The 23,339-nt window shown below is 46.2% G+C and overlaps 2 protein-coding genes and 1 long non-coding RNA gene across 8 annotated transcripts in view; 1 reads left to right on the forward strand and 2 right to left on the reverse strand.

The window, feature by feature from the left end:
* RETSAT (retinol saturase) overlaps window positions 1–19,270 on the reverse strand; it is a 48,837-nt gene extending 29,567 nt beyond the window's left edge. Inside the window, exons 1-2 of the mRNA XM_072978896.2 lie at window positions 18,959–19,270; window positions 201–383 (exon numbers count right to left, since the gene is read on the reverse strand). Coding sequence (XP_072834997.2) covers window positions 201–383; window positions 18,959–19,142 — 367 coding nt within the window. The 5' untranslated portion in view covers window positions 19,143–19,270. The remainder of the gene's footprint in view (window positions 1–200; window positions 384–18,958) is intronic.
* The window catches only part of LOC144584198 (uncharacterized), a 465,271-nt gene that overhangs the window by 434,848 nt on the left and 7,084 nt on the right, over window positions 1–23,339 (reverse strand). The window lies entirely within an intron of this gene.
* Window positions 21,067–23,339, forward strand: part of ELMOD3 (ELMO domain containing 3) — a 42,396-nt gene continuing 40,123 nt past the window's right edge. For 3 of the 6 annotated variants that reach the window (XR_013538297.1, XM_072979216.2, XM_072979219.2), the window contains exon 1: window positions 21,067–21,149. Coding sequence is in view for 2 of the 6 variants with exons in the window: in XM_072979216.2 (XP_072835317.2) it covers window positions 21,135–21,149 (15 nt within the window). In the remaining 4 variants the exon portion in view is untranslated. Of the gene's footprint in view, window positions 21,150–22,766; window positions 22,862–23,243; window positions 23,307–23,339 lie in introns of those variants that run through there. The other 3 variants (XM_078379790.1, XM_072979218.2, XM_020812108.3) reach the window with 3 other exon arrangements.

Below are 23,339 nucleotides of genomic sequence, written 5' to 3' on the forward strand. Positions count from 1 at the left end.
TCATGGATGGCCAACGTTATTTCATCTTTAATTTAACGACTGTAGAATTGAGATTTTCTTGTGCCAACGTTTTTGGTTGTGACTTTACTCATTCCCAATATAGTATGTTCAGATGATAAACAAGGCTGAGTGCTACCTACATTTATATGTGCATGCAAAAGTGGCAGCTATTCTCTCCTTACTTTTCTCCGTTGCCTTACCTACATCGAACTCAAAACCTTTCTCATTGAAGGTATGGCAGCAACCACCCGCTTTCCCATGTTGCTCCAGGACCAGCACTCGCTTCCCTGCTTTCGAGAGCAACACGGCTACAGCCAGGCCCCCATAGCCACTTCCAATGACAATGGCATCCAGGTTGTCTGGAACTTTATCCCTGGAAAAGACTGGAACAGATGAACAAAAGCATTTTCTGATGAAATATCATAGCTAGGCTAGGTATGGCACTGTAAAGGAAGACATGAAAAGGCACATAATCCGAAAGGTATAATCCTCATCCTTTCCCACTCAGTGTTACTGTCCCTACCGTGTCTAGATGTAATCCTGTTGCTATAATCCCTGACTCCTTTTCCAATCTCCCCTTCCTGTTGGTTCTCCTAATCTGTTCCATCACGTACAAAATTAGACTATGTGTGGGAACTCTCATCTGCCAGAACAGATACCCAGAGGTAACTCTCTCTCTCTCAATCTCTCTCCCCCGACTCCCGCCCCGGTATGTGTATAGTGAGTCTCAGTAGAGGATGCCTTGGTAGAGGCTACCCTCAAGGTTGGACAAGTGATTTGACATATATGGAGTGAGAAATGCCAGATGCTGAGTCTAGATTAAGAAAAGGAAGAAGCACTAGAGATTATACTGTAAATATAAATTGGCTACTGGAATATATCAAAGAATTTCAGAACATCTGCCTGTGTTATATAGGTTACAGTAAAGTATTTTGCTCATGAAAAGCTTGCAATTACTTTAGAAGAAGTAGCTGTGCCAGAACATTGATTGTCTTGACATGTAAACCATATTCTGGACAAGAAGCAATGCTGAGGACAGCTTTTTGTGGACAAAACTGTCAAACAAAGGTGCATTGTGTTTCCCTGTCTGTTCTGTCTATATGCAGAATATATCATACAAAAATCTGGATTAAATGCAGAGGAAGGAGGAAAATTAGTGGCATAAATAGCAATTGTTTAAGATACACAGATGACACCGTTTTATAGGCAAAGTATAGAAAAATATAAAACAAATTGTGATGAAGATTAAAGGAAAAATACAAAAGCAGAATTAGAGATGAACATTAAAACAACAACAAAGAAGACTATAGGAGAATTATATAATTTAAATGTGGACAATGAAGAAATTATTCAATGAAGAAGTTATTCAAGATTTTTAGTGCTTTGGTTGAATTATCAGTCTAGATGGAGACTGAATCAGAAGAAGATGGAGAGACACAGGAACAGCTACAGAAGAACTCAAAAATATCCTTAACTATGAGAATTTGTTGCTGGAGACAAAGATCAAGACAATCTTTATTGTGGCATTATTCATTACAGGTGTGAAACATGGACAAAGAAGAAAGCTGACGGGTGGTGCATCTGGACCAGGTACCAATTTAAGTCTGAACTTTCACTAGAAGTTTAAAAAAAAAACTAAACTGAGGCAGGTGATGCCGTCCTGTCCCTCCAGCGCTGCCTGGGGACTGTACTGGAATGGATGCAGGAGAATGGCCTGAAGCTGAACCCGGACAAGACGGAAGTCCTGAGGGTGGGGGCCCCCAGGGGTGCTCACTTGGTCTGCTCTCTTTCGTTTGGAGGGACGACCCTGACACCGGCCAGTGGGGTCCGCAGCTTGGACATACATCTGGACCTGACGCTCACCATGGAAACCCAGGTGGCGTCGGTTGTCCGCTCCGCCTTTTTCCATCTTTGGCGGATTGCCCGGCTGCGGCCCTATCTTAATACGGGGGCCCTCACTACCTTAGTGCATGCACTCGTAATCTCAAGATTAGATCACTGCAACGCGCTCTACGTGGGGCTACCTTTGAGGCTGATACGGAAACTTCAGATGGTGCAGAACGCAGCAGCCAGACTCCTTACTGGAGGGAGAAAACATCACCATATTTCTCCTATTCTGGCTAGACTGCATTGGCTGCCCATCCGTTTCCGTATAGACTTCAAAGTTTTAATGCTCACTTATAAGGCCCTAAACGGTTTGGGACCTCGATACTTGGCGGAACGCCTTCTCCCACCTAGATCTACCCGTACCACCCGCACGAGCCAGGAGGTGAGGTTGAGGAGCCTGACCCTGAGGGAGGCCCGGAGAGAAAAGATGCGAAATCGGGCCTTCTCGGCGGCGGCTCCCTGCCTTTGGAACAGTCTCCCTCCTGAGATTCGCGCGGCCCCTACGCTGGATACATTTAAAATCCAACTAAAAACATGGCTTTATGTTCAGGCCTTCCCTCCTGCCAGCATTTAATCTAATTTAATTTAATTTAACTTTCTCTTCTTATCTTCTTTTCACTTTTGATTTTGGCATGTTTTGTTAACAACCGATGTTTTGGGTTTTCTTTATTATAATTGTATATTTTTTGTTGTTAGCCGCTCAGGGTGGTATAAATATACCAGATGAGCGGGATATAAATCAAATCAAATAAATAAATAAATAAATAAATAAATAAATAAATAAATAAATAAATAAATAAATAAATAAATAAATAAATAAATAAATAAATTTTATTTCCGCCATGTTGGCTGAAATCCTATTGATTAAAATAATAAGTTACTCTAGAATCAATAGGGTCAACTCCTTAAGGGGTGAGTCAACTCCTCAATAAGTTCAAATAGACCTACTCTAGTTGTGACTTAGTACGCTGAAGTAAGTCACAATTAGACTAGGCCCATTTGAATCAGTGGCACTGAAGAAAGAATTGACTCACCAAATCCTCTCTGATTGAATGGGCCTTACTCTAGTGTGACACTAAGCAGCATTTCAGCAATGATAAGACAAGATTCACTGGAAAAGACAATATAGTAATACTAAAAAAAGTTGAAGGTAGTAGGATAACACATAATGGCTGCAGATTCCAAGGAAGGAGAGGGGGAATAAAAGAAGAGAAGCAGGGAGGGGGGGAAAGGGGAAAAGGAAAGGCACTGACAGAGAGCAAAATGACATGAAAAAAATAATTACACTTCCCCATAGCCTCTGCAGATGATGCTGAAAATAAGGCAGGGTCTTACATTTCAGGGGCTTATTTTCAGGGGATGTTTTAATTTTTTCCATGTACAACAATCTACATTTATTCAAATACAGTCATGTCGTCTTCTTCTGGTTGCTTTTCCTCGTTACTTTGACTCATTCATGGGCACAGTGCTCATCTTGTGCTGGTATAATTCTGTATTGTATTTCCGGAGCTCTAACTATCATTTGTGCTTTTGGCATTGCTGCTTGCACTGCTGAATTAATCATATTCCTTATAAGTGGAAGGATACAAGGCATAATCATCAACCCTAGCAAGGCTATACAGAAGAAAAGTAAAGCTTGCTTCCAATTATTAAATATTCCTCCCAACCATCCTGAAGAATCAAGCATTCCAGTCCACGTTTGAACAGGCACATGAGCTAATTCTCTCATTTTTCCAGTGATTTCAGCAATTACTTCCTGTGTATCTCCAATCTCCAGACAACAGTTTGTTAGGTTAAACTTTCCACAAACTCCTCCATCTGTCGCCAACAAATAGTCTAAAGCTAACCTATTTTGGTAAATGGCATTCTTAATTTTCGTATTTTGCTTGGCTAATACCATTAAAGCTTGCTCGTTTTCTCTAGTAAGCAATTCTACCACAGCTTGCAATCTGATAAGCCCATTAAGCAGATATATAGGAATTCTATAACCATAAGAACCATCTTGAGCCCAAGATGCTGGGTCATAGTAGGCTATAATCCTTTCTGGTGGCCACTCATCATCTCGCCAATTGCCAATCTGTAATTCACGCTTCTTCTGCTCTGAGGGCACAGTATGTCCCAAATCTATTCCCTTTGCTAAAGGTATCATGAAGAAGAAGGGCCTAAGGTGCCCTAAGAAGCAAGTACCTGTCCAGTTTATTGTAAGATGGGAGTAGGCTGTTTTCCCACAAACCCAATATAATCCGGCCGGAGCCTGACCTTCCCTCATCATGGTTCCATTATGCCACAAAATCCTTGTTTCATCTGTAAGGCTCGCCCAAGGATTGTATGTTTCATTTCCCCAATTAGTTAATTGTGTCCCATTAATGATCCGGACATTTTGACAATTGGATTCTCCAAGGAAAAGGGGTCTATCTATCTCATCCCTAGTACGCTGGATACAATATCGTCCTAATAAGTTATTAGACAGTTCCCACCTGGAGCGAACTTTGTGTTCCGGTACTCCTGTTGAATTGTAAGCTACATCGCTATTCCACTCTATCGCTTCCCATGGCCATTGATCCCCTTTCCATGTCCCTCCGCAGATGTAACAATTGGAAACGTTCATGGTGGCAGCCACTGTTTGAGCTAACTCTACAAAGAGATTAACGGTTCTGGGCGTCAGAGATTGCTCCCAGGGTTCCCTCTCTAGTTCTTTCCAAAAGGTCTGGTACCGACGGAGGTCCTCTCCCACAACTTCCTCGTTTACTTGTCTGATAGTAAAGAGTCCTCCAGGATCCAGGCCTTTCCCATCAATCCGCAATCCAAACGCCTTTGACCATAATCCCTTTTTATCCCATTCACTGAGGTTCAGAATAGTGAAATTAACAGGATTACATTCTCCCTTTCCACAATTAGGGTCTGTCCCGCTAACCTTTTGAAAACTGGCTGAAGGATCAAATTTCCCTTTCCAGGTTGCCCACCAAACACATGACCAATGAGAGAGGAACCAATCTCCCTTGTTGTTACATCCACTCCAAGCGTGGGATTCCCTTCCTATATATTTATCTTCCATTCGATAGGACTGTTCCCACCCTAGATTTCCACAGTTTCCAGGCCAGCCGCTATGGGATAATAGCCTACAAGCATCAAAAACTAGTGACACTGGTTTGTCAGGTTTGGGCCTTAATTCCCTTGCATGCATGTGACCATGTTCTGACTGTCCTGCCCTTAACTCTATCCATACTCTTTCCGGCTCCTTTTGAGGGTCATAACAAATGGGAGAGTCCTCCTTTCCTGAACACACTTTATAGGTTATTCTGTCAAAAACACATTCTGTGGCTGTTCTGGTACACTTGTAGATGGATCTATAAATCAGGGTCTGTTTTACTTGACTTCCTTGTCTAGTGGTGGTCACGCATGGGCATGCTTGTTCCGCAGTTTCTGATATTGGGGCTGCTAGAAAAAGGAACATTAAGATCATCACCCCATTGCCCACACTAAAGGGTTTCCCAGCTAGGAATTGCCAAATTCCTTTCCAACTGACCAGGTGGGTGGGTCTTACCTGGACTGATGGTGAACTTTCCATTCCCTTTCTTCGGGATCTAGTTCGGGTCATGAGCAAGGGTTTTCCTTCCGACACTTCCAACATGTTTCGTGGTGTACCGAAGAGGAACTGTGGAGCCATCCCCTAGGGACCTCCTCAGGTTTCACGAGTTGACCTGGCTTCGGCCTCCACCAGTAACTAATACTTCGTGTGTCTGCAACCCACAAACTTTCCGTCCAAAGTCCAGTATGGTAGCCCACTTTTAATACATACCACCTCAGTGTGGAATCCTCATCAAATTTATATATTCTGGCACACCAATAGTACGGGCAATGGTGATGCTGTATCTGGCAATAAGGTTCAAAGGGGTCTATCCCCAGGAGAGGATCTCCGAGGTTACGAATGTCTCCTGGCTTTCCAAAGGAACTACTGGGAGCCGATAATACAAGAACCCTGAGTTCTTCCGGCCCTGGAGGGGATTTAATCTGTGTCTGAGCCAGAGCTAACCTCTGTACCCCAGCCCTGAGTCCTAACTAAGGGCCACTTCTTACAGTCCTTATTGTGCCAAAACTCTGTCCTCGCAGCCTCAGTAACCCTAGCGTGTAAAATGCCACAACCCCTTCCCTTTTTAGTTTTGTAAACTACCAAATGGTTGTCGATTGAAAACCCCGAATATCTGGTGTCCCAATAGGAAGTGGTCTGTACCTGTATTTCCCAAATTTCCTTCCCTTGTCTTAGAGACGGTGTGCGGCTGATTTGACAGGCATAGAAGGGACATACATGACCAGACACAAAGGGGTTCTCTGACATTATTTTAAACAAGGACCTTGGCCTGAGCAAACGCGCCGCGGGCACTCCTCTTTGTGGAGGGGGGAGTGAGTCGCAGCTTCCAAATTGAAATCGAAATTCCTTTTCAGGCTCCCAAAAATCCTTATCACTATCAGAGTCAGAGTTTTCCTCCCCTTCCAATTCAGAATCCGAACTTAAACACAGATCCTGATTTTTACTTATCGGGCAGGCCCTACAATACTGTGTATGCCACCAAGTAGAGTTCCAAGTTGTTTCAACTGTGTTGTGCACAATGTTTATGTCCCCAATACCGTTGGCTGAAGCTTCTTCCTCCAAAACTACCTGGTCCCCAATGGAATATCCCTTGAAATTGAACCTTCCCCGTCTACTTAAATCTACATAGAGACAGACACGCCACTTTGAGATTTTGTCATCAAGCTTCACGACAGTAGCTGCAACCTGAAAGAAAGGACAACATTCATGCATCAACCGGCTTATACACATTCCTTTTTCCGCTGGATCACAGTTTTTAGTCCATTCGAGGACGGAATGGCTTCCCACTGTCCTTCTGGATCGGCGGCATGCTTAGCTCTGGTATGATGAGTCCACCCAGCTTCCTTCGTGCGGATGGCTGTCTCGGTTGTCAGAAGTACTTGATAAGGGCCCAACCACTTAGAAGACAATGGTTCTGTCTTCCACGCCTTTATGTAAGCCCAACCGCCAGGTTGGAAGGAGTGAACTGCTGTCTCAAGAGGGGTTCTTTGCACCGTAATCCCTTGATCCCTATTATCGGATAAAATAGAAAATAGTGCCAGCAAGTATTTTCTAACAAAGGCATCCTTGTACAGATCCAAATTTGGGCTATATTTATGAGGGCTAAGATCCCAAATCCCAACCCCATACAGGATTTCAAATGGCGATAGTCCTGTAGTGTTATGGGGCTTAGTCCTAATTGCATAGAGGGCTAGAGGCAATACCTTTGGCCAGGGCAGCCGCGACTGCTGCATTAACTTGACAATTTGGTTTTTCAAAGTCTGATTCATCCTTTCGGTTTTCCCAGAACTTTGGGGGTGCCAGGGAGTATGGAGTTTCCACCTAATTCCCAAAGTTTCTGCAACTAGTTGTAAAACCTTCTGGGTAAAGTGTGGTCCTCTATCACTGTCCATAGAGGCTATTAATCCGTACCTACAAATAATTTGTTCTAATAGGAACTTACAAACAGTGTTAGCCGTTGCTCTGGCCGTCGGATATGCCTCAACCCAACCCGTGAGTTGATCTGTAATTACTAGGCAATATTTCCATGTTCCTACCCTTGGCATTTCTATAAAGTCACACTGCAGGTGTTCAAAAGGGTGGATGGCCAAGGGCCTTCCTCCCATTTCTGACTTCCTGGGGTTGTTCTTATTCACCTTTTGACACGGAACACAATGTGCCAGGACCACACCTTCTTTCCCACGTATTTTTGTAGAAAGGCTGTAATCATAGCTTTCGTTCCCCAATGACCTCCCTCATGAAGGGCTTTCAGAACCTCCCGAACCATTCCCTCTGGTATCCATTGACGACCATCTTTCATAGTTAACACTCCGTTTGTCATGACTGCTCCCTGTTCTTCTGCTAATTCTAATTCTTTCTGTGAGTATTTGAAAGGGGGAAGAACCTCCCTTGCAGTAGGGATTAAGGAAGCCATTCGTGCGGGATCTAATTCTACATTTGCTGCCTTCCGGGCCAGTTCATCTGCTAGGCGATTACCTACTACCTCTGGGGAAGTTCCCTTTTGATGTCCCGGAAGGTGGATTATTGCCACCTGAGATGGTAAACTCAATGCTTCCAAAGTGTCAAGAACTAATTGGTGATGAGCTAAGTTCTTTCCCTGTGACGTTAATAACCCCCGCTCACTCCAAATCTTTCCGAAGACGTGTACTACCCCACAAGCGTATTTAGAATCCGTCCAAATGTTCACTGATTTATTCTTTCCTATCTCCAGAGCCCTCTTGAGGGCATATAGCTCTGCGGTTTGTGTGGACATGCTATGAGGGAGAGGTCCTGACTCTACTTCTAACTCCCCATCTTCTACCACTGCATAGCCTGTCATTCGCCTCCCGTCCACCACTCAGGAAGAGCCATCGGTGTATAAATTCCAGGCTCCCTCTATAGGTTTTTCTTGCAAATCTTCTCTGAATTTTGTTTGCAGATCGGTTAGAGTGATGCAGTCGTGCTCACTACATATCTCTCTGTTAACTGAGTCAGAGAGGCCTTCCGCCGGGCCGCAATGATCGGTGGTGGTCAGCAGCAAGTCCGGTTTTTCCAAAAGTATAGCCTCAATCTGCATCAATCTACTATCCGTCATCCACCTCCTTGCAGTATGAGTGAGAATGGTTTTAATCTGATGTGAGGAATGCAGGATGATAACCTCGAAAGGATACAATTTACGTACGACCTTTACCAAAACTGCTGCCGCGGCACAAGCCTGGAGGCAACTGGGCCATCCCATTACGACGGCGTCCAAATGTTTGGAGAAATATCCTATTGGCTGATATCGTCCTGCCTTCTTCTGTGCTAGCACCCCTTTTGCTACTCCATTCCCCACTGTGACAAACAGGTGGCTAGACTTTCCCGGATCTGACAATCCTAGCCCTGGAGCTGATGACAAAATTTTCTTAATCTTCTCAAACAATTTATAATCTGACTTTTCGACCACCAATACCTCGGGTTCATCCTTGAGCAGTTTTCGCATAAATGGTTGAACCAATTCCGAGAACCCTTCAATCCACTGCCTACAGAAGTTTATCATCCCTAGGAAACTTCTAAGTTGTCTCTTAGTTTTTGGCATTTCTAAACTAAGAATTCCCTCTACCCTTTTGGGGTTGATACATTTAGTTCCTTTCCTCAGTATCAATCCTAAATACTTGACTTCTGTCTCACAAAATTGTAACTTTTCCTTGGATATCCTCAGTCCTTGTTCCCCTAAGAAATTTAGAAGACTTATGCTAGCCTTCCTTACTTGTTTCCCTTCGGACCCGCTGAGAAGCAGATCGTCTACATACTGAGTTAAAAGAATTCCGGGAGGGGGCACCCAATTTTGAAGAAGTTCCTCAAGGATTTCTCCAAAGATTGTTGGGGATTCCGTGTATCCCTGCGCCAGGACTTTCCACTGGAAACGGGTGAGTTTTCCCGTGTCCGGATGGGGCCATTGAAATGCAAATACTGGCTGCGAGGCCGGGTCTACAGGTACACAGAAAAATGCTGACTTCAGGTCTAATACCGTATACTATTCATGTGAATCTGGGATTTTACGCATTATGGTATGAGGGTCTGGGACAATGGGTGCTCTAGGGATGACTACTTTGTTCACTTCTCTCAAGTCTTGTACCATCCGCCAGGTCCCATTCAGCTTCTTCACTGGTAGAATTGGGGTACAATACGGTGAATCACTGGGTTCTATAAGGCCATCATCTAGCAACTCTTTTACTACGGGTTTAAGTCCTTCTTCGGCCTCTGGTCTTATCGGATATTGCGGTCGGTAGACCGGAACATCAGTTTTTAGATGCATTTTCACAGGGGTCACCTTCATTAGGCCGGGATTCCCCGGTTTTGCCCAGACAATGGGGTTAATTTTGGATTCATCTTCTTCCCTTAAGGCCGCCATCCTTACCTCACAAACTTGATCTTTCAGGGTGATTTGTATACCTAATTTGGCCATCAAGTCCCGTCCCAATAAATTGACTCCCGAGTTAGGGGTCCATAGGAAATCATGCCATATCTTCCCCTGTCCATCCGGTCTTACCACTTCCAGTGGTTTCAGAATGGGAGTCTGTTGTACAGAATTTTCTATTCCTACTATACTACTGTACATGTTCCGCCAGATAAGGGACATTGCCCTTCCCAAGCAGATTGGCACAAATTAGACCGTGTGGCCCCTGAATCTACTAAAAAGGAAATACTCTTTCCTGGTTTGCCCACCTGCAAAGTTATCACAGGCTCGGAACAGGCGGGACTTTTTACCAGACAGCCCTGACCTCCCTATTCATCGTCCTCAAAACATGCCGCAAGCCTCGCCACTTCGTCCGTTTCCTTCCTTCTCACTGGACATTCGCGTTTCCAGTGGCCGGTCTGGCCACAGGCCGTGCAAACATCACGGGGCAGAGGACCTCTTCCCCTACCCTTATTCAGATCTTCCTCATTCTTCCTTTCCCATGACCTTCCTTGTTTTCCCTGATTCCCAAATCTATTACCGCGACCTCTTCCGCGGTTTCCTTCCCTTGGCGGAGGATTCTTACCCGGAATCCTCTTGTCCAGCACCTTATCTACCGTTTGCACCATCAACTTCAACTTCCTCTTTTCCTTCTCATCTTCCCTACGTAACACTACTTTCTGGGCTTTGCTGAGAAGTTCTCCCATGGGCTTGGTCATCATGGTATCAAACTTCTGAAGTTTGATTTTTATATCAGGATAACACCCGGCTACAAACTGTAATCTTAAGATGTTTTCATTTGCCGGGTCATCCGGATCAAGTCCAGTATATCTTTGCATCCCCTTCCTTAACCTTTCCAAATATTCTACTGGACTCTCCTCCTTCCCTTGAGGTTGACCAAAGGCTTTGGTCAGACTGACACTTTTAGGAACCGTCGCCTCCAACCCCAACAAGAGATACTTTTTATATTCTTCGCACTGTTCCCTAGTTCCAATCTCCTGGAAATCCCAATCACCCGGAGTAACTTCAGGGAAGCTTTCTCTAGCCTGAAGGTCCGTGCGATAAGGGTTCTCAGATTTCCAGATGTTTCTAGCTTGGTCTAAGGCCTGGTTGGTATATGTTATACCCGCCAATTGTTTAGAAATGTGCAGCAATTCTGAAGGCTTGTAGACCAACGTTCCCAGAGCGTCTCTGAGGCCTGAAACAAATCCTATGGGGTCCTCTGAGAGGGTTGGTAGTTGTTGTTTTATAATTCTAATATCTGAATTAGTTAAGGGGACCTCTACATATCCTACTGTAGTCCCCATCGGAACTTCCCTTAAGGGATATTGGGAAAGGCTTGTTTCCCCTTGAAGTTCCTGCTTTCGGGCCCTTGTCACTGGACCCTTAGGTTTTTGTTCCCCGATATCCTTCAGGAGGCCTCGTAGTTTCTCCTCTATTTCCTCTACCCCTTTCTCAGGACTGGTGTAATCTACTGTGGAGGCATTAGAGGACTTTCCCCCCCCTTCTCCCGGACTCTCACCCCCTTCTGCTCCTTCAACTTCCTCATATGCAGGGTGTCTGGGCGGTGGAGGAACAGGTGGGGCAGAAGGTTGGGGATTATAGCTAACGAATTCCAGAGGGTTAAATCTGGACATTTCTTCTGTTTTGAGTTTAGAATTTATTAGGTCTCTACTGACTGCTAATCTCACCCCCTCTCCAAATTTAATGATGTACCACATCCAAGAATCCACATAGGCTGACCGTGGAGGGTGGGCGATATAAACATTATCTACCAATTTGATATCATCGAAATCATCAGATCCGAACTTCTGCCAGCGTGGGTGGATATCAAATTTAGTCCACACCTCTGTACACATCCGCACCATTTCTTGTTCCGTTTGGAAATCCTGTACCTTAACAGATTCCCAATGGAGGAGCAGCTTCCCTAACGGGCTGTTCCCCGGGATTCCTAACTCCATTCCACCCTTAGGAGTCGGGGCATCCCCCTCGGAATCCCCCTTTTTCTTTTGGTCCCCGCTGGACCTCCTCTTACTTCTAGACGTCTGATTTCCCATCCCGCGGAAGACAAGACACAAGGGTATGGGGTATTGCCTTAAGGGTAAGGGGTCTCTTAAACGCGGACACAAAGGGTGCAAGACAATCACTTATTCGACCTGACCCAGAGTGCTGGATCACACAACGGTCACCGTAGGGAACTGCAGGCTCAATCACACGTTCACACTCACACGGAAAATGCCCACCCAACTTAAAATCTGGTATACTCACCAAAGGGTCTTCTGGCGCCGTCCCTATCCTCCTTGCGTTCGTGTCTCCCTTCGGGTTCTTGGGACTACGGAGCCGGCATGCCGAAGAAGAAGCGGCTGCCTAAACTAAGGCAGGGGCCCTCCGATTCTCCGAACGGTCAGCGCCGTTCTTCGCAGCCCCAACGGACCGCAGCCCGGCCCAACAGGGCGATAGGGATCCCGGACGAGCCCCCAAAACTGTTATTCGGAATCCTCTGTTCCCGATCTGATTGCCCAACAAAGAGGCAGAGACACGAAGGCTTCCAATGGAGGTTATTTAATTTTTCACTGCTGCAGAAAGCGGAGAGAAAGCACTGTCACGCAGGGCAATGGTTTCTCTGCAAATTATACAGTACAATGCATTTTTATACCCTGTCCGTTTTGGGCAGTCCAAAACGGCTCACAATCTCCAAAAAAGGCAAAAACTTTTTCTTTTAACTATTATTGGTTACATAGATACATTTGTCAGGCAATGATTGGCTATGGTCCAATGTTTTGTGAGCATGCGCCTTTTGGCTTGTTTAGCACACGCCTTGAGCAAATATGCTATTTTTCAGGAAACGCCTGTCTCTGAACAATAGCCTGCTTTTACAAGGCTATATTCCACACTAATCACTTGAATGAGTCAAACCTATGGCTTCTATTAACAATATATTTACAGAATTATATGTTGGAGGCAACTCCATGGCACAAAAATACAGAGAATTTTGTTGACTTCATCATCAACAATTCTGCAGCACTGCTGAATAGAGAGAGCATGACCTAGTAGATCGTGTTATGCCGGTCCTACTTTTACAGTCCAAGGGTACGCTGGAAAAATGTCCTGTGGACACGTGGATTGGACTGGCCTATAGATATATGCCCCATGGAATGGCTTACCCACTGAGTGGAATCAAGAAGATCTTTGGGGTTTTTCATAAACAGCACAACTGATGCTTTCCTGTGAGTAAAAAAGGACAGAAGATTTCTCTCAGCTTGGACTTTGCCTTATGGAATAAGCAAAAATCCAGATCTATGACGACTGTGGCAACTAGACTTTGGCTGAGTGGGAAGAGAAGGGAAAAGTATGGAGCAGCTGCAAGGTGGGGTACCTTCAATGGCTCCACGTCCACCGTGTACTCTGAGTAGACCTATGCCTTTTACCTCAGGAGAAATGGATTATTTCTGGGAATAAAGAAAGATGATACAATGCATTTCCCCCCCAACTTGCCACCTACCAAAGCAGATCTGAATTTTAGTGATGAAGGTAAAGAAGTTAATCAGAAGGCAGGAAAATTAATGATGTTTGGAACTAAATGCAATTGCTGCTTGGGGGGGGGAAGCGCTGACACTCACTCTTGCCCACATGCACGTGCATTTCAGTTCACTTTTTTCCCCCGTGTGATTTTTACTTTTACCTTTGCAGATTTTTCATTGCCTTTGGTCATACTTTGCCTTCATTTTTAGAAAAGCTTCAGTTTTTACAGTGGGCTAGAATAGATTACTTCTTAGGGGAGATTCTACTTCTCCCTAATTCGCTCTCCCTTCTGAGTTCTACAGAGAGACACGCTTTTGTGGGCTAGATTTCTGCTCTGAGCAAAGTATGATTTCCATAAATTCTTCTTTTATTTTTATCTCTTCAACACACACACACAGACATTTTTCTGCACATTTCCCTGAGTATTCAGGGAGGTGTTTTCTTGGAATAGGTCTCTCTTTTCCAACCTTTAGGCCAGACTGCAAAACTACCAGGAACATAATGAGGTTTAACTAGACGGCTAATTATGTTATGTTATTATGTTATATAAAGAGGTAATGGTGGATAATTTTACATATAATGATTTTATCTGATATTTTAATCAGGATTATTCTGCATTATATTTTTAATTTCATCGCCGTATTGTATAAATTCATTGATTTTCCTGATTTCCTTTGTATTCTTTTCTTTTCATGAGATCTGACTCTTCGTTTATCTGCTACGATTTAAATATGCCTCTAGACATCTCTGAGACATTTCTGTTTATATTCTCCCATCTACTGGAGTGGAAAAAACAACAACACATTTTTGTCAGTGCATTGGATGGGGAAAGAGTCTTAACCAGGCCTGGCACTTCTAGTGAGGTTGTTTCTATCTATGTTTACACTAACCCTTTATTTCCACTTCTTTCTCTTCCCCCTCTCTTCCTGTCTAGCATGGAATACAGTGGTGCCTCGCTAGACAATGATAATCCATTCCACTGAAATTGCTGTTTAGCGAAATCATTGTCTAGCGAAAAGCATTTCCCCATTGGAATGCATTGAAACCTGTTAATGCATTCCAATGGGGAAGAATTGTCGTTGTCTAGCGAAGATCGGCCATAGGAAAGCAGCTTTGTGAACAGCTGATCAGCTGTTTAAATCGCTGTCTTCCTAAGCTTAGGTCCCGAAAACACCTGTTTTGCAAGCACAGAGGGAGCTGTCAAAATCGTCGTCTAGCAAAAATCGGTTTGAGAAGCAGGGACCAAACACTGTCCAGCGAAATTCCCCCATAGGACTCACTGTTTTGCGAATCACTATAGCGATCGCAAAAAGTCAATGTCTAGCAAAAAAACTCGTGCAGGGGTAACTGTCTAGCGAGGCACCACTGTATATTCTGAAGAATCACAATTGTAGACAGATAGCAGCTTCATACAAGCCCTGCAGATAAAAGGTAGAAAATTTGTTGGTCTTTGAAGGTCAGCTAATGGAGCCCTGAATTTAACATATGTCTGCTTTGGATTGAGCACACAAATAAGAGCGCTTAGACGTCTCCCCTCCTCCCTCTCTGTGCTATGCTAATAAGCTCTGGAAAGCCAAAAAAGCAAACTCACTCTCTTCCCTTTTCTTTTTTGAGGTCCTTCACTAGTTGTAATAGATGTGAAGGGACATCTCTTCATAGAATCTGCTTTTGGTTGAATCCACTAGCATATAGACATGATATATGGATCGCTGATGTCATGTTTGGATTTTTTAAAAAGACTTCATCCGCAAGTGTTTCTATGTAGGACGATCCATCCTTCCCCTTTAGAAGCTGTCACACACCTTTCTGGCTCAGCTGTACGGCATGCATTTTTTTTTGGTATGCTCATTGTTTAGCCTGGAGATAATAGCCTATAGCACTCTCTGCCATAATGGCTGCAGATTCCAAGGAAGGAGAGGGGGGATAAAAGAAGAGAAGCAGGGAGGGGGGGAAAGGGGAAAAGGAAAGGCACTGACAGAGAGCAAAATGACATGGAAAAAATAATTACACTTCCCCATAGCCTCTGCAGATGATGCTGAAAATAAGGCAGGGTCTTACATTAATTTTTGCTCCAAAAAACACATTAGGGCTTATTTTCAGGGGATGTTTTAATTTTTTCCATGTACACCAATCTACATTTATTCAAATACAGTCATGTCGTCTTCTTCTGGTTGCTGCACAAGGGCGGAGGGTGGGGTTTCACTTCACTGGGGCTTATTTTTGGAGTAAGGCTTATATTACGAGCATCTTGAAAAATCATACTACGACTTATTTTCAGGGAAACAGGGTACGTATCTGAGAGTGCTTAATTGACAGTTGATTGGGCGACAATGGGTCCTTTTTTGTTAAGGGAGGAGGAGCACAGCAAATGGCACATCGTGTCTCCCTCCCTCAACAGACCCCTTTGTAGCCCCCCAATACCTAAAACAGCCAGTCGGAGAGTCCCTGGAAAGCAGCCTTGAGAAGGAAAGAACAGCAAGAACCCCATTGACTCCTCATGCCTCAACACCTTCTTTTAGAGATACTCAACAGCTGAAAGCTGTTGGAATGGAAATAACCACTCATTTTGGTAAAGCCTATGAAGTTCAAACAAAATTCCAAAAGAAAGAAGGAGCTCTCCCAGAGGAAACGTTTGGAGAGAAAGGTTATGTTACAGCTCATATTATTGTGTATATCCCTCCCCTTCTCCCTCCAAGATCAGTTAGTCACTGAGAAAACAATCTTGTTGTCTAAATGAAATGGAAAAACAGTCCACAGCAAAACTCTTGAGTCTGCTGGTTCTGGTAATTATTTCACCTGGGCTGCTGGATTATTTTTATTTATTTATTTGATTTATACCCCGCCTATCTGGGCTACCAGTCCACTCTAGGTGGATTAGGAGCACACAGCCAACTTGAGGAACAATATATTGTTCTATGTTTGCCTGGAGTTGGGGAGGGAAAGTTTGAGAGGCAAGATGGAAGTTATGAAAGTGGAATGGGAGAATAAAGGCAGGGAAGGCATCGTTAACATCCTCCAGCTAAGACATTAACAAATTATGCACAACAAGATGTGAAACAGTGGGAGAAGGGTTCCTTTACACCCTGAACTATTCCTGGGTTTGTGTCAGATTTAGCATGCTTGAAATTGATTTTAAAATATTACATGACATGCAACAAAACACACTCCCCCCCCCAAGAAGCATGTTTTTTTAAAGCAAGCTATTTCAAACAGCCACTCAAGGGTTGTTTATTTTAACTGATTTATATTGAATTGCTTCGGCATGTGTGCCTGCTTGTGTCAGAGCCTCTCTGCTCTCTCCCCACCCCCTTCATTCCTCCTGCTTGCAGGCAAAGCCACAGGGAAACAGAACAATAGGATTGGCTTGTGCCACAAGGCAAGCATGGAATATAGCATAGGTTGAAAAGAAATCAGAAAAGAGAGTCAGAAAAGAGAAAGTTTGGCTGGGAAAAAGTGCTGGACTTTGCAGATCTACAAGTTGCCAGACTGGTCAATTTCTCTGATCAATTTCTCTTTTACACTCACTGGTGTGCTTTTCCTCTGGTCAGCCCCAACTGCCAGGTCAGTTGCTCCCTCTCCTTCTCCACCTCCCTGCATGTGCGCCCATGCACGTGGGTTCAGCAACAGGGAAACCTTGCAATCTAATCTAGTTTTTTTTCTATCTGTAATACTGAACTAGTGCTATCCCAGTTTAAAAAGCAAAAAAGTGTGCTGCTCATATACTGTACTGTCCTATAGCACTTAAAGCACTCCAGGGAGATTACAAGTTAATTACACAGGCTAAACACTGTGCTCCCCACCACTATCACCAAAAAAAAAAAAAAAGGCTGGGTATTCATTTTACTGACTTTTAGAGGTTAGAAGGCTTCAGCTGACTATCTGGAATTGAACTTTGGGCCGTGAGCACAGTTTTGGCTGCAGTATAGCAGTTTAACCACTGCATCACAATTAAAAAAGAATATATATATATATATACAGTATTACAAATAACACAGCAACAGCACAGTGAGAGACAACCAGCACAAGGATGGGCAGGTGGAGGATAAAACCTCAAATGCAGCAATTTTAAAAGTCTGTGTAGCCCCCCCGACCAATATACAAAAAGACTTAAAAATGGATTTTCCCTAGATGATGCACACACCAACCCAAAAACCACAACTTCAGAAAACCCAATCCATCTATCTCCCCATCCATTTCCGTAGTGTAACCCTGTCCTGTGTTGCTGGACTGATAGCAGTTCAGATAGAACTTGATGAATAGAACAAATGAGAGATGGATGATATTATCTCATGGTATGAAAGATTAAGGAGTAAGTCACGTACATGATGAGACCCACTGAAAAGAAAGATACCGTTCCAGAAATACTGGAGGAAAACAAAGCAGCAGCGAAGCAAGGTGCTCCAAGGCAATTATGGGGCAGAACAGGGCCAGTGAGGCCAGTGTGAAACAGGACAAGAGGGCAAAATCCTATTCAAATCACCGCAACGGTAAGGATTACAGAGACCTTAGAGAAGGAAGAAACAGACAACACACCAGCGGGTGGGTCATCCTGCAGAGGTCCTGGATTTCCCATGAACAACAGAAGAGATGAACAGGGAAAATAACTTCAAACTGTGCAGAGACACCCAACATAGTTTAAAGCAACACAGATTTCACACTGAAGGTTAAGTCACACGTTGTATCAAATCCTGTGCATGAAATCCTAGTGTGTCCAGCAGTATGAACTCCTAATTGTGTGCTTACCTTTACCCAATGATTTGATTTCAAAGCACTTAATATTGTTAGGTTACATTTGACACTGCCTCTCAATTGTGAGCTTATCCTGTTGCTTGATGCATTAAATTGCACTAAAGTAGGTCTATTGAATCCACAGGGGCTTAGTGAGCCAACTGCTCCCTACTTTTTCCCTCCTATCTCTGCACAGTTTGAGGTTCTTTTTGGGGGGGGGCTTAAGTTAGCAGAATCCCACCCACCCCCTCAGTCGATTCCGCAGGGACCGTCTCGGGGAGGGGGGAAGAAGCTGAGAGCGGTCCTTCCAAAAAAAGCGAGCGGTCCGAGCGCGGGTAGGAGGCTCCTTCTGGCGAGGAGGCCTCCGGAGAAGCCGACCCAGAGCGGGCCGGACCCACTCGCGATCCCGCTCCACGGCTGCGCCTCCCCGCCCAAGTCATCCGCGGCTTCCTTCGATGTCAAAGCGGGGATGGGGATCTGGCGCGTGGGAAGATGCCGGAGACTAAACAGCGGGACCTTTCGGGGCGGTGAGCAAAAAAGCATCGGCTCTCCCACCGGAGGTTTCACGGCTCTCCCTCGCTCGCTGCCCTCCGGGGTTTGCAACGTGTTTGTCCGGAGCCCCGCGGGCAAAGGCGGCGCAGCGGCGCGATCCTGGGCTCAGAGCGCGCCAGGCGGACTCGGCCGGCCGGGATGGCTCTCCCGCGGGGGGCTGGGCGTCCTCCTCCACCCGGCCCGCGTCCCACCCTCGCCGGCGGCCCCCCCTTCCCTTCCCTTCCCTTCCCTTCCCTTCCCTTCCCTTCCCTTCCCTTCCTTACCTTGCTTGAGGACCTTCTTTCGGGCGTCTGGGTCGGTCACCAGCGGGGCGGGCGGGCGCCGGCTGTCCGCCCGGAAGGGGCTCCGGGAGCCCCCGCGCGGCTTGAGCGCTCCAGCCACCAGGGCGGCCAGGAGGAGCAGGGCGGCCAGCAGCAGCAGGTAGAGCCACACCATCATCATCATCATCCCCGGACAAGCACCGCAGCGCCTTCAGGAGGGACGCCGGATGGGAAGCCACCCGAGGCAGAGCCCGAGGATCACAACGCCCAGAATCCCCGGCCTCCGCGCGGTTGCTGCCGCCGCCGCCACCTGCCGTCGAGTCGCCCGCCTGTGGCTTTCGGCGCCCCGAGGAAGGCGGGACCGGCGGCCCCCCCGCGCGTCAGCGGACGCCTCCGACTCCGGCCTGGGGCTGCCTTTCCGAGTCTGTCCATTTCACACGTGGGTCTCCCTTGCCATCCCTTGCCAACGCCAGCCTCCCGCTTTCCTCGAGAGAGAGCCTCCCCTTCTCAAGACCCGCTCCCAAGCCGTTTTCGCTAGCCGTGTTAGGGGCGGGGGTTCTGGGACATGTAGTCCCAGAAAGGCAAACTTCCCCAAACTTAGCAGCGGGGGAAGGGCAGCAGGTACAAAGGCGCCGGAGGGAACGCGCCTCCTCCTAATCTAAGCAAGGGCATCCAGGCAAAACCTCCCCGGCTTCGCCGCCCGTATTTTTCAGGCAGGTTTTTCTTGGGCGACTGTTTCTGGAACAATAAACGGTTTTTATTTTGCTTGCTTCTGAAAGTGTTATTTGTAATGCATTATGCCTAATTTTTAAAAAATATAACCTTATTGATTTTTCTTTAATGTTTGAATAATTTACTGTTTTTAGCTTTTTCATATTATGTTTTTAATTATGCCTTGGGCTCCTTTTTTTTAAGGAGAAAGTAGAGTGAAACATTTTAAGAAATACTGTACAGTAAATCATTATTGTGTGGCTGATCCTCAGAATGGCAGACGGGGTGTGTGGAGCAGAGGGCGCCCAGAGGGACCGCCGAGTTCACCCGAAAGCCCCACTCCATTCATCACCAGAGAGATTTGCATTTGGGACTCCTGTCATACCACCTGTAAGAATTACTTTAATCATATAGACTGTACTATATACACTCCCCTTTACTGTATATTTCAAGGAGTTTGAGAAGGTGTACGCGTCTCGTTCCCTCCCCAGCTCGTCTGCACAGGAACCCTGTAACACGTGTCGAACTGATAACGGTGAGCTCAAGGGTCAGCGAGTGAGCAGTTTAATCGCGTTAAGTTTCTATGTGTGGAGGACACTGTATCTGCCGGCTACTGACTCTCGGGCAGCGTCTGATTCAGGTTGGGTCCCATCCTCACGATGCAAACGAAGGGGCTCCGCTCATTCAAAAGGAATCCAAGGTCGCCTCCCTTCCAAGGATGGCCGCTGGGGGGCGCTCCGGACGCACGGATTGAAGAAGGGCTTGAAAGGCAGCCAAGCGGCGAGAAGGCTTTTTGCTAAGCAACGTGCGGAGCGTGCCTCCTGGGCAGCGTTTCACTACGTTCCTCCGGGGAGGATGGGATGTGTAGTACCTGATTTTTCTGTCCTTTTTAACTAACAGATCACCACCACTCCCCAGTTCCGTGGGGCTTCTTTCCCAGCAAACGTATTTAGGACAAGCCCAGTTTTGTGCCCAATTCCCACTCTGCCGGCGAGGTTCTCGGTCCAGGCCGAGTTTTCCGAACTCTTTTTGTCACCTGTCGTGAAGACGCTCCCGGGGTACCCACAGGCCCCTTTATGCACGCTTTTCTACCTTGACATGCCCTCACCATTGGACTCAAAGGCATGTACCTCTGAGCAAAGTTGCAGAAGGCCCCGGCCTGTTTGCATTTTATACAATTTTTCCCCCACCCATTCTTCTATCTGGGTTGCATTCTTAAGCATAACAGCGAACACAGCCCGACGGACGGTCAGGAGCCCCGCGCGCGCGCTCAGAGGAACGCCGCAGCAAAAATCTCTGCCCTGGAAAACCCTTCCCGGCATGCCAAGAGGAGCGCATGCGCCTGGCGGGCGGTGGGCGTTCCAGCCGGGAGCGACGGTCCGCGATTGGAGGGGGGGAAAAACCCTGGGCGGGGCGTGGGGGTGGGGATGGGGGTGGGGAGCTGGTTGTTCGGTCCGGCTTCTCGGGGATGACGCCTCCTTGGGTGCGTTATGGGGGGGGGATAAGGGTCGTGGGGAGGGGCGGCTGCTCGGGAACGAGGGGGGCGTGGCGCATGCTCGGGAATGTGGGAATGGAGAACACGTGTATATTATGCACATACGTGCCTAGGGAGAAGGGATCTCTGTATCTGTGCGTGTGTGGCGATTGTGGGGGGTAGAAGGATCTCCCCATGTAGTTGACTGGCGTGGGGGGGGGGCGGCGGACAGAGCCGTGCAGCGGAGCCCCCCCTTCTGTGGGGCTCCTGGGGGGGGCTGCGTTTTCAGCTGAGGAAGGGGTGCCAGGATTAGCGGCGGTGGGCAGCCCTTCTTGGGGGGGGCGTTCTCGCAGGAGGGGCTATAAGACAGCCATCGCGGGAGGGCCTTGGGGGGGCCTATATGATGGGGGGACAGCCCTGATTAGTCTCGGGGGGCCTCTGTGGGAGAGGGAGTCCTTTAGGACCGTTCTTATGAGGAGGCCTAGTGGGTAGGGGTGGGGGTGGGGGTTGGTTGGGGGGGGTTGGCAGGTAGCTGGGTAGCCCTTATGGAGGTCCCTGGGGTTAATGACGACCACCAACAGAGGTGGGTAGTTCTCATTGGTTTAGGGCAGGGAACTGTGGATACGCCTGCTAAATTTGGACCACAGTTCCCATAATCCCTTAGGTGCCTGGGGAGAAGGGATCTGTATCTGTGTGTGTCTTGGGGTGGTTGTGGGGCTGGCTGGGGCTTCTGGGTCAATGGGGCCAAAATGTCTGGCAGGCCAAAAGACTTCTCCCCCCCCCCCAGATCTAGTGCCCTCTCAGCTTTAGAACAGTCTCTTCCTCCTTCACTTACGGAAAAAAAATGTGCAGTAATGCTTAACAGTTGTGTAACCTGCAAGAGGTGATAATTTGATTCATTAATAAGTTTTAAAAATTAAATTCTTTCTTATTCAAATGTATTCCAAATGGCTTGTGAGGAGATTCAGGTCCTGGCAATTCCAGTGTAGTTACCCGGAGGAAATGCCTATATACTGTATTTAAATTCATTTGCACTGATGCAACTGTAGGTTTCCCCATCTTTTTGGCTAAATCCTCTTCCATGGCTAGGGTATCTTCACTAGTCAGAGGAGGAACAGAGTAAGAGAAGCTGCAGCTGCTTCATAGTCTTTGCGGAAAGAGAGGGGGAGGACCTATAAAAAGGAAGGATATACACCTCCTGACTGGAACCCACAACGTGCTGATTTTTGCTTGTACAACTGTTCACATACTGTGCCTCTGTGGAAGTCCTAAAAGGGCAAGATTAGGGGAAGGGAAGTTGCTGGTAGTATCTCTTGAATTGCACTTCCCATGTTTGTGATGAAAAAGCTAATCTACCTGAACTAAATGGATCTTAAAGAGTCTGATTGTCATGGAGGTGTGAAAATGTTTCACTAGCTGACCCTTGAGCTCACTGTTCTCAGTTTGACTTACCTTACAGGGTTCTTGTGAGGATGAACTGGGGAGGGAATGAGACACATACAGCTTCTCCAACTCATTGAAATATAAAGGGGGCATATAATACAGTCTCTTCCATAAGAAAAATAACAATGTACAGATTATGTGATAGGCAGCAATTTATTGAATAAGCCCAATACTTGTTTTTAGCTCTGTTTTGTGGTTTTTGGAAAACCCAGTTCACAAGAACCCTGGGAGTGCTTTCTCAGATGACAGCTCTCCTGTATTAAGGGACTTATTCTTAGGTAAGTATCTATACATTGGGCACATTGGGCTTGATTTGAGGAACTTGCAGTCCTCTACTTTGGAGAGCAGCTGCTCCCATCCTCCCTCATTACTGGCTATGTTGGCTGTGGATGATGGGAATTGCAGTCAGACAGCAAGTAGAGAGCCACAGTTCTGCTTTGTGATCCCTTTTCCTGATAGCTTGCTTATATGGTTCAGCTGCTGCTAACCAATTCTAACTTCCTCAATTTCTGCAGCAGTTTAGAAAGTTAGGGTATAGCTGTATATAAGGTCTATAGTGGAACAGTGTTATGCCAGAATGTGCTATCCAGGCAGTTTGCATTTCTAACAAAGAGGCTGGTCATGTTATGACAATAGCATAAATGCATTTTCCAATTTAACCTGTTAGAACAGCAGTGAAGTTTGGAACTCCATAGATTGTATCTCAGCTGAACTGTGAATCAGGTGAGTCTCTTAGGCAAGCTGTCCCTTCTGAGC

This window comes from Pogona vitticeps, chromosome 8 (genome assembly GCF_051106095.1).
Source record: "Pogona vitticeps strain Pit_001003342236 chromosome 8, PviZW2.1, whole genome shotgun sequence".
In the NCBI taxonomy this organism is placed as follows: Eukaryota; Metazoa; Chordata; class Lepidosauria; order Squamata; family Agamidae; genus Pogona; species Pogona vitticeps.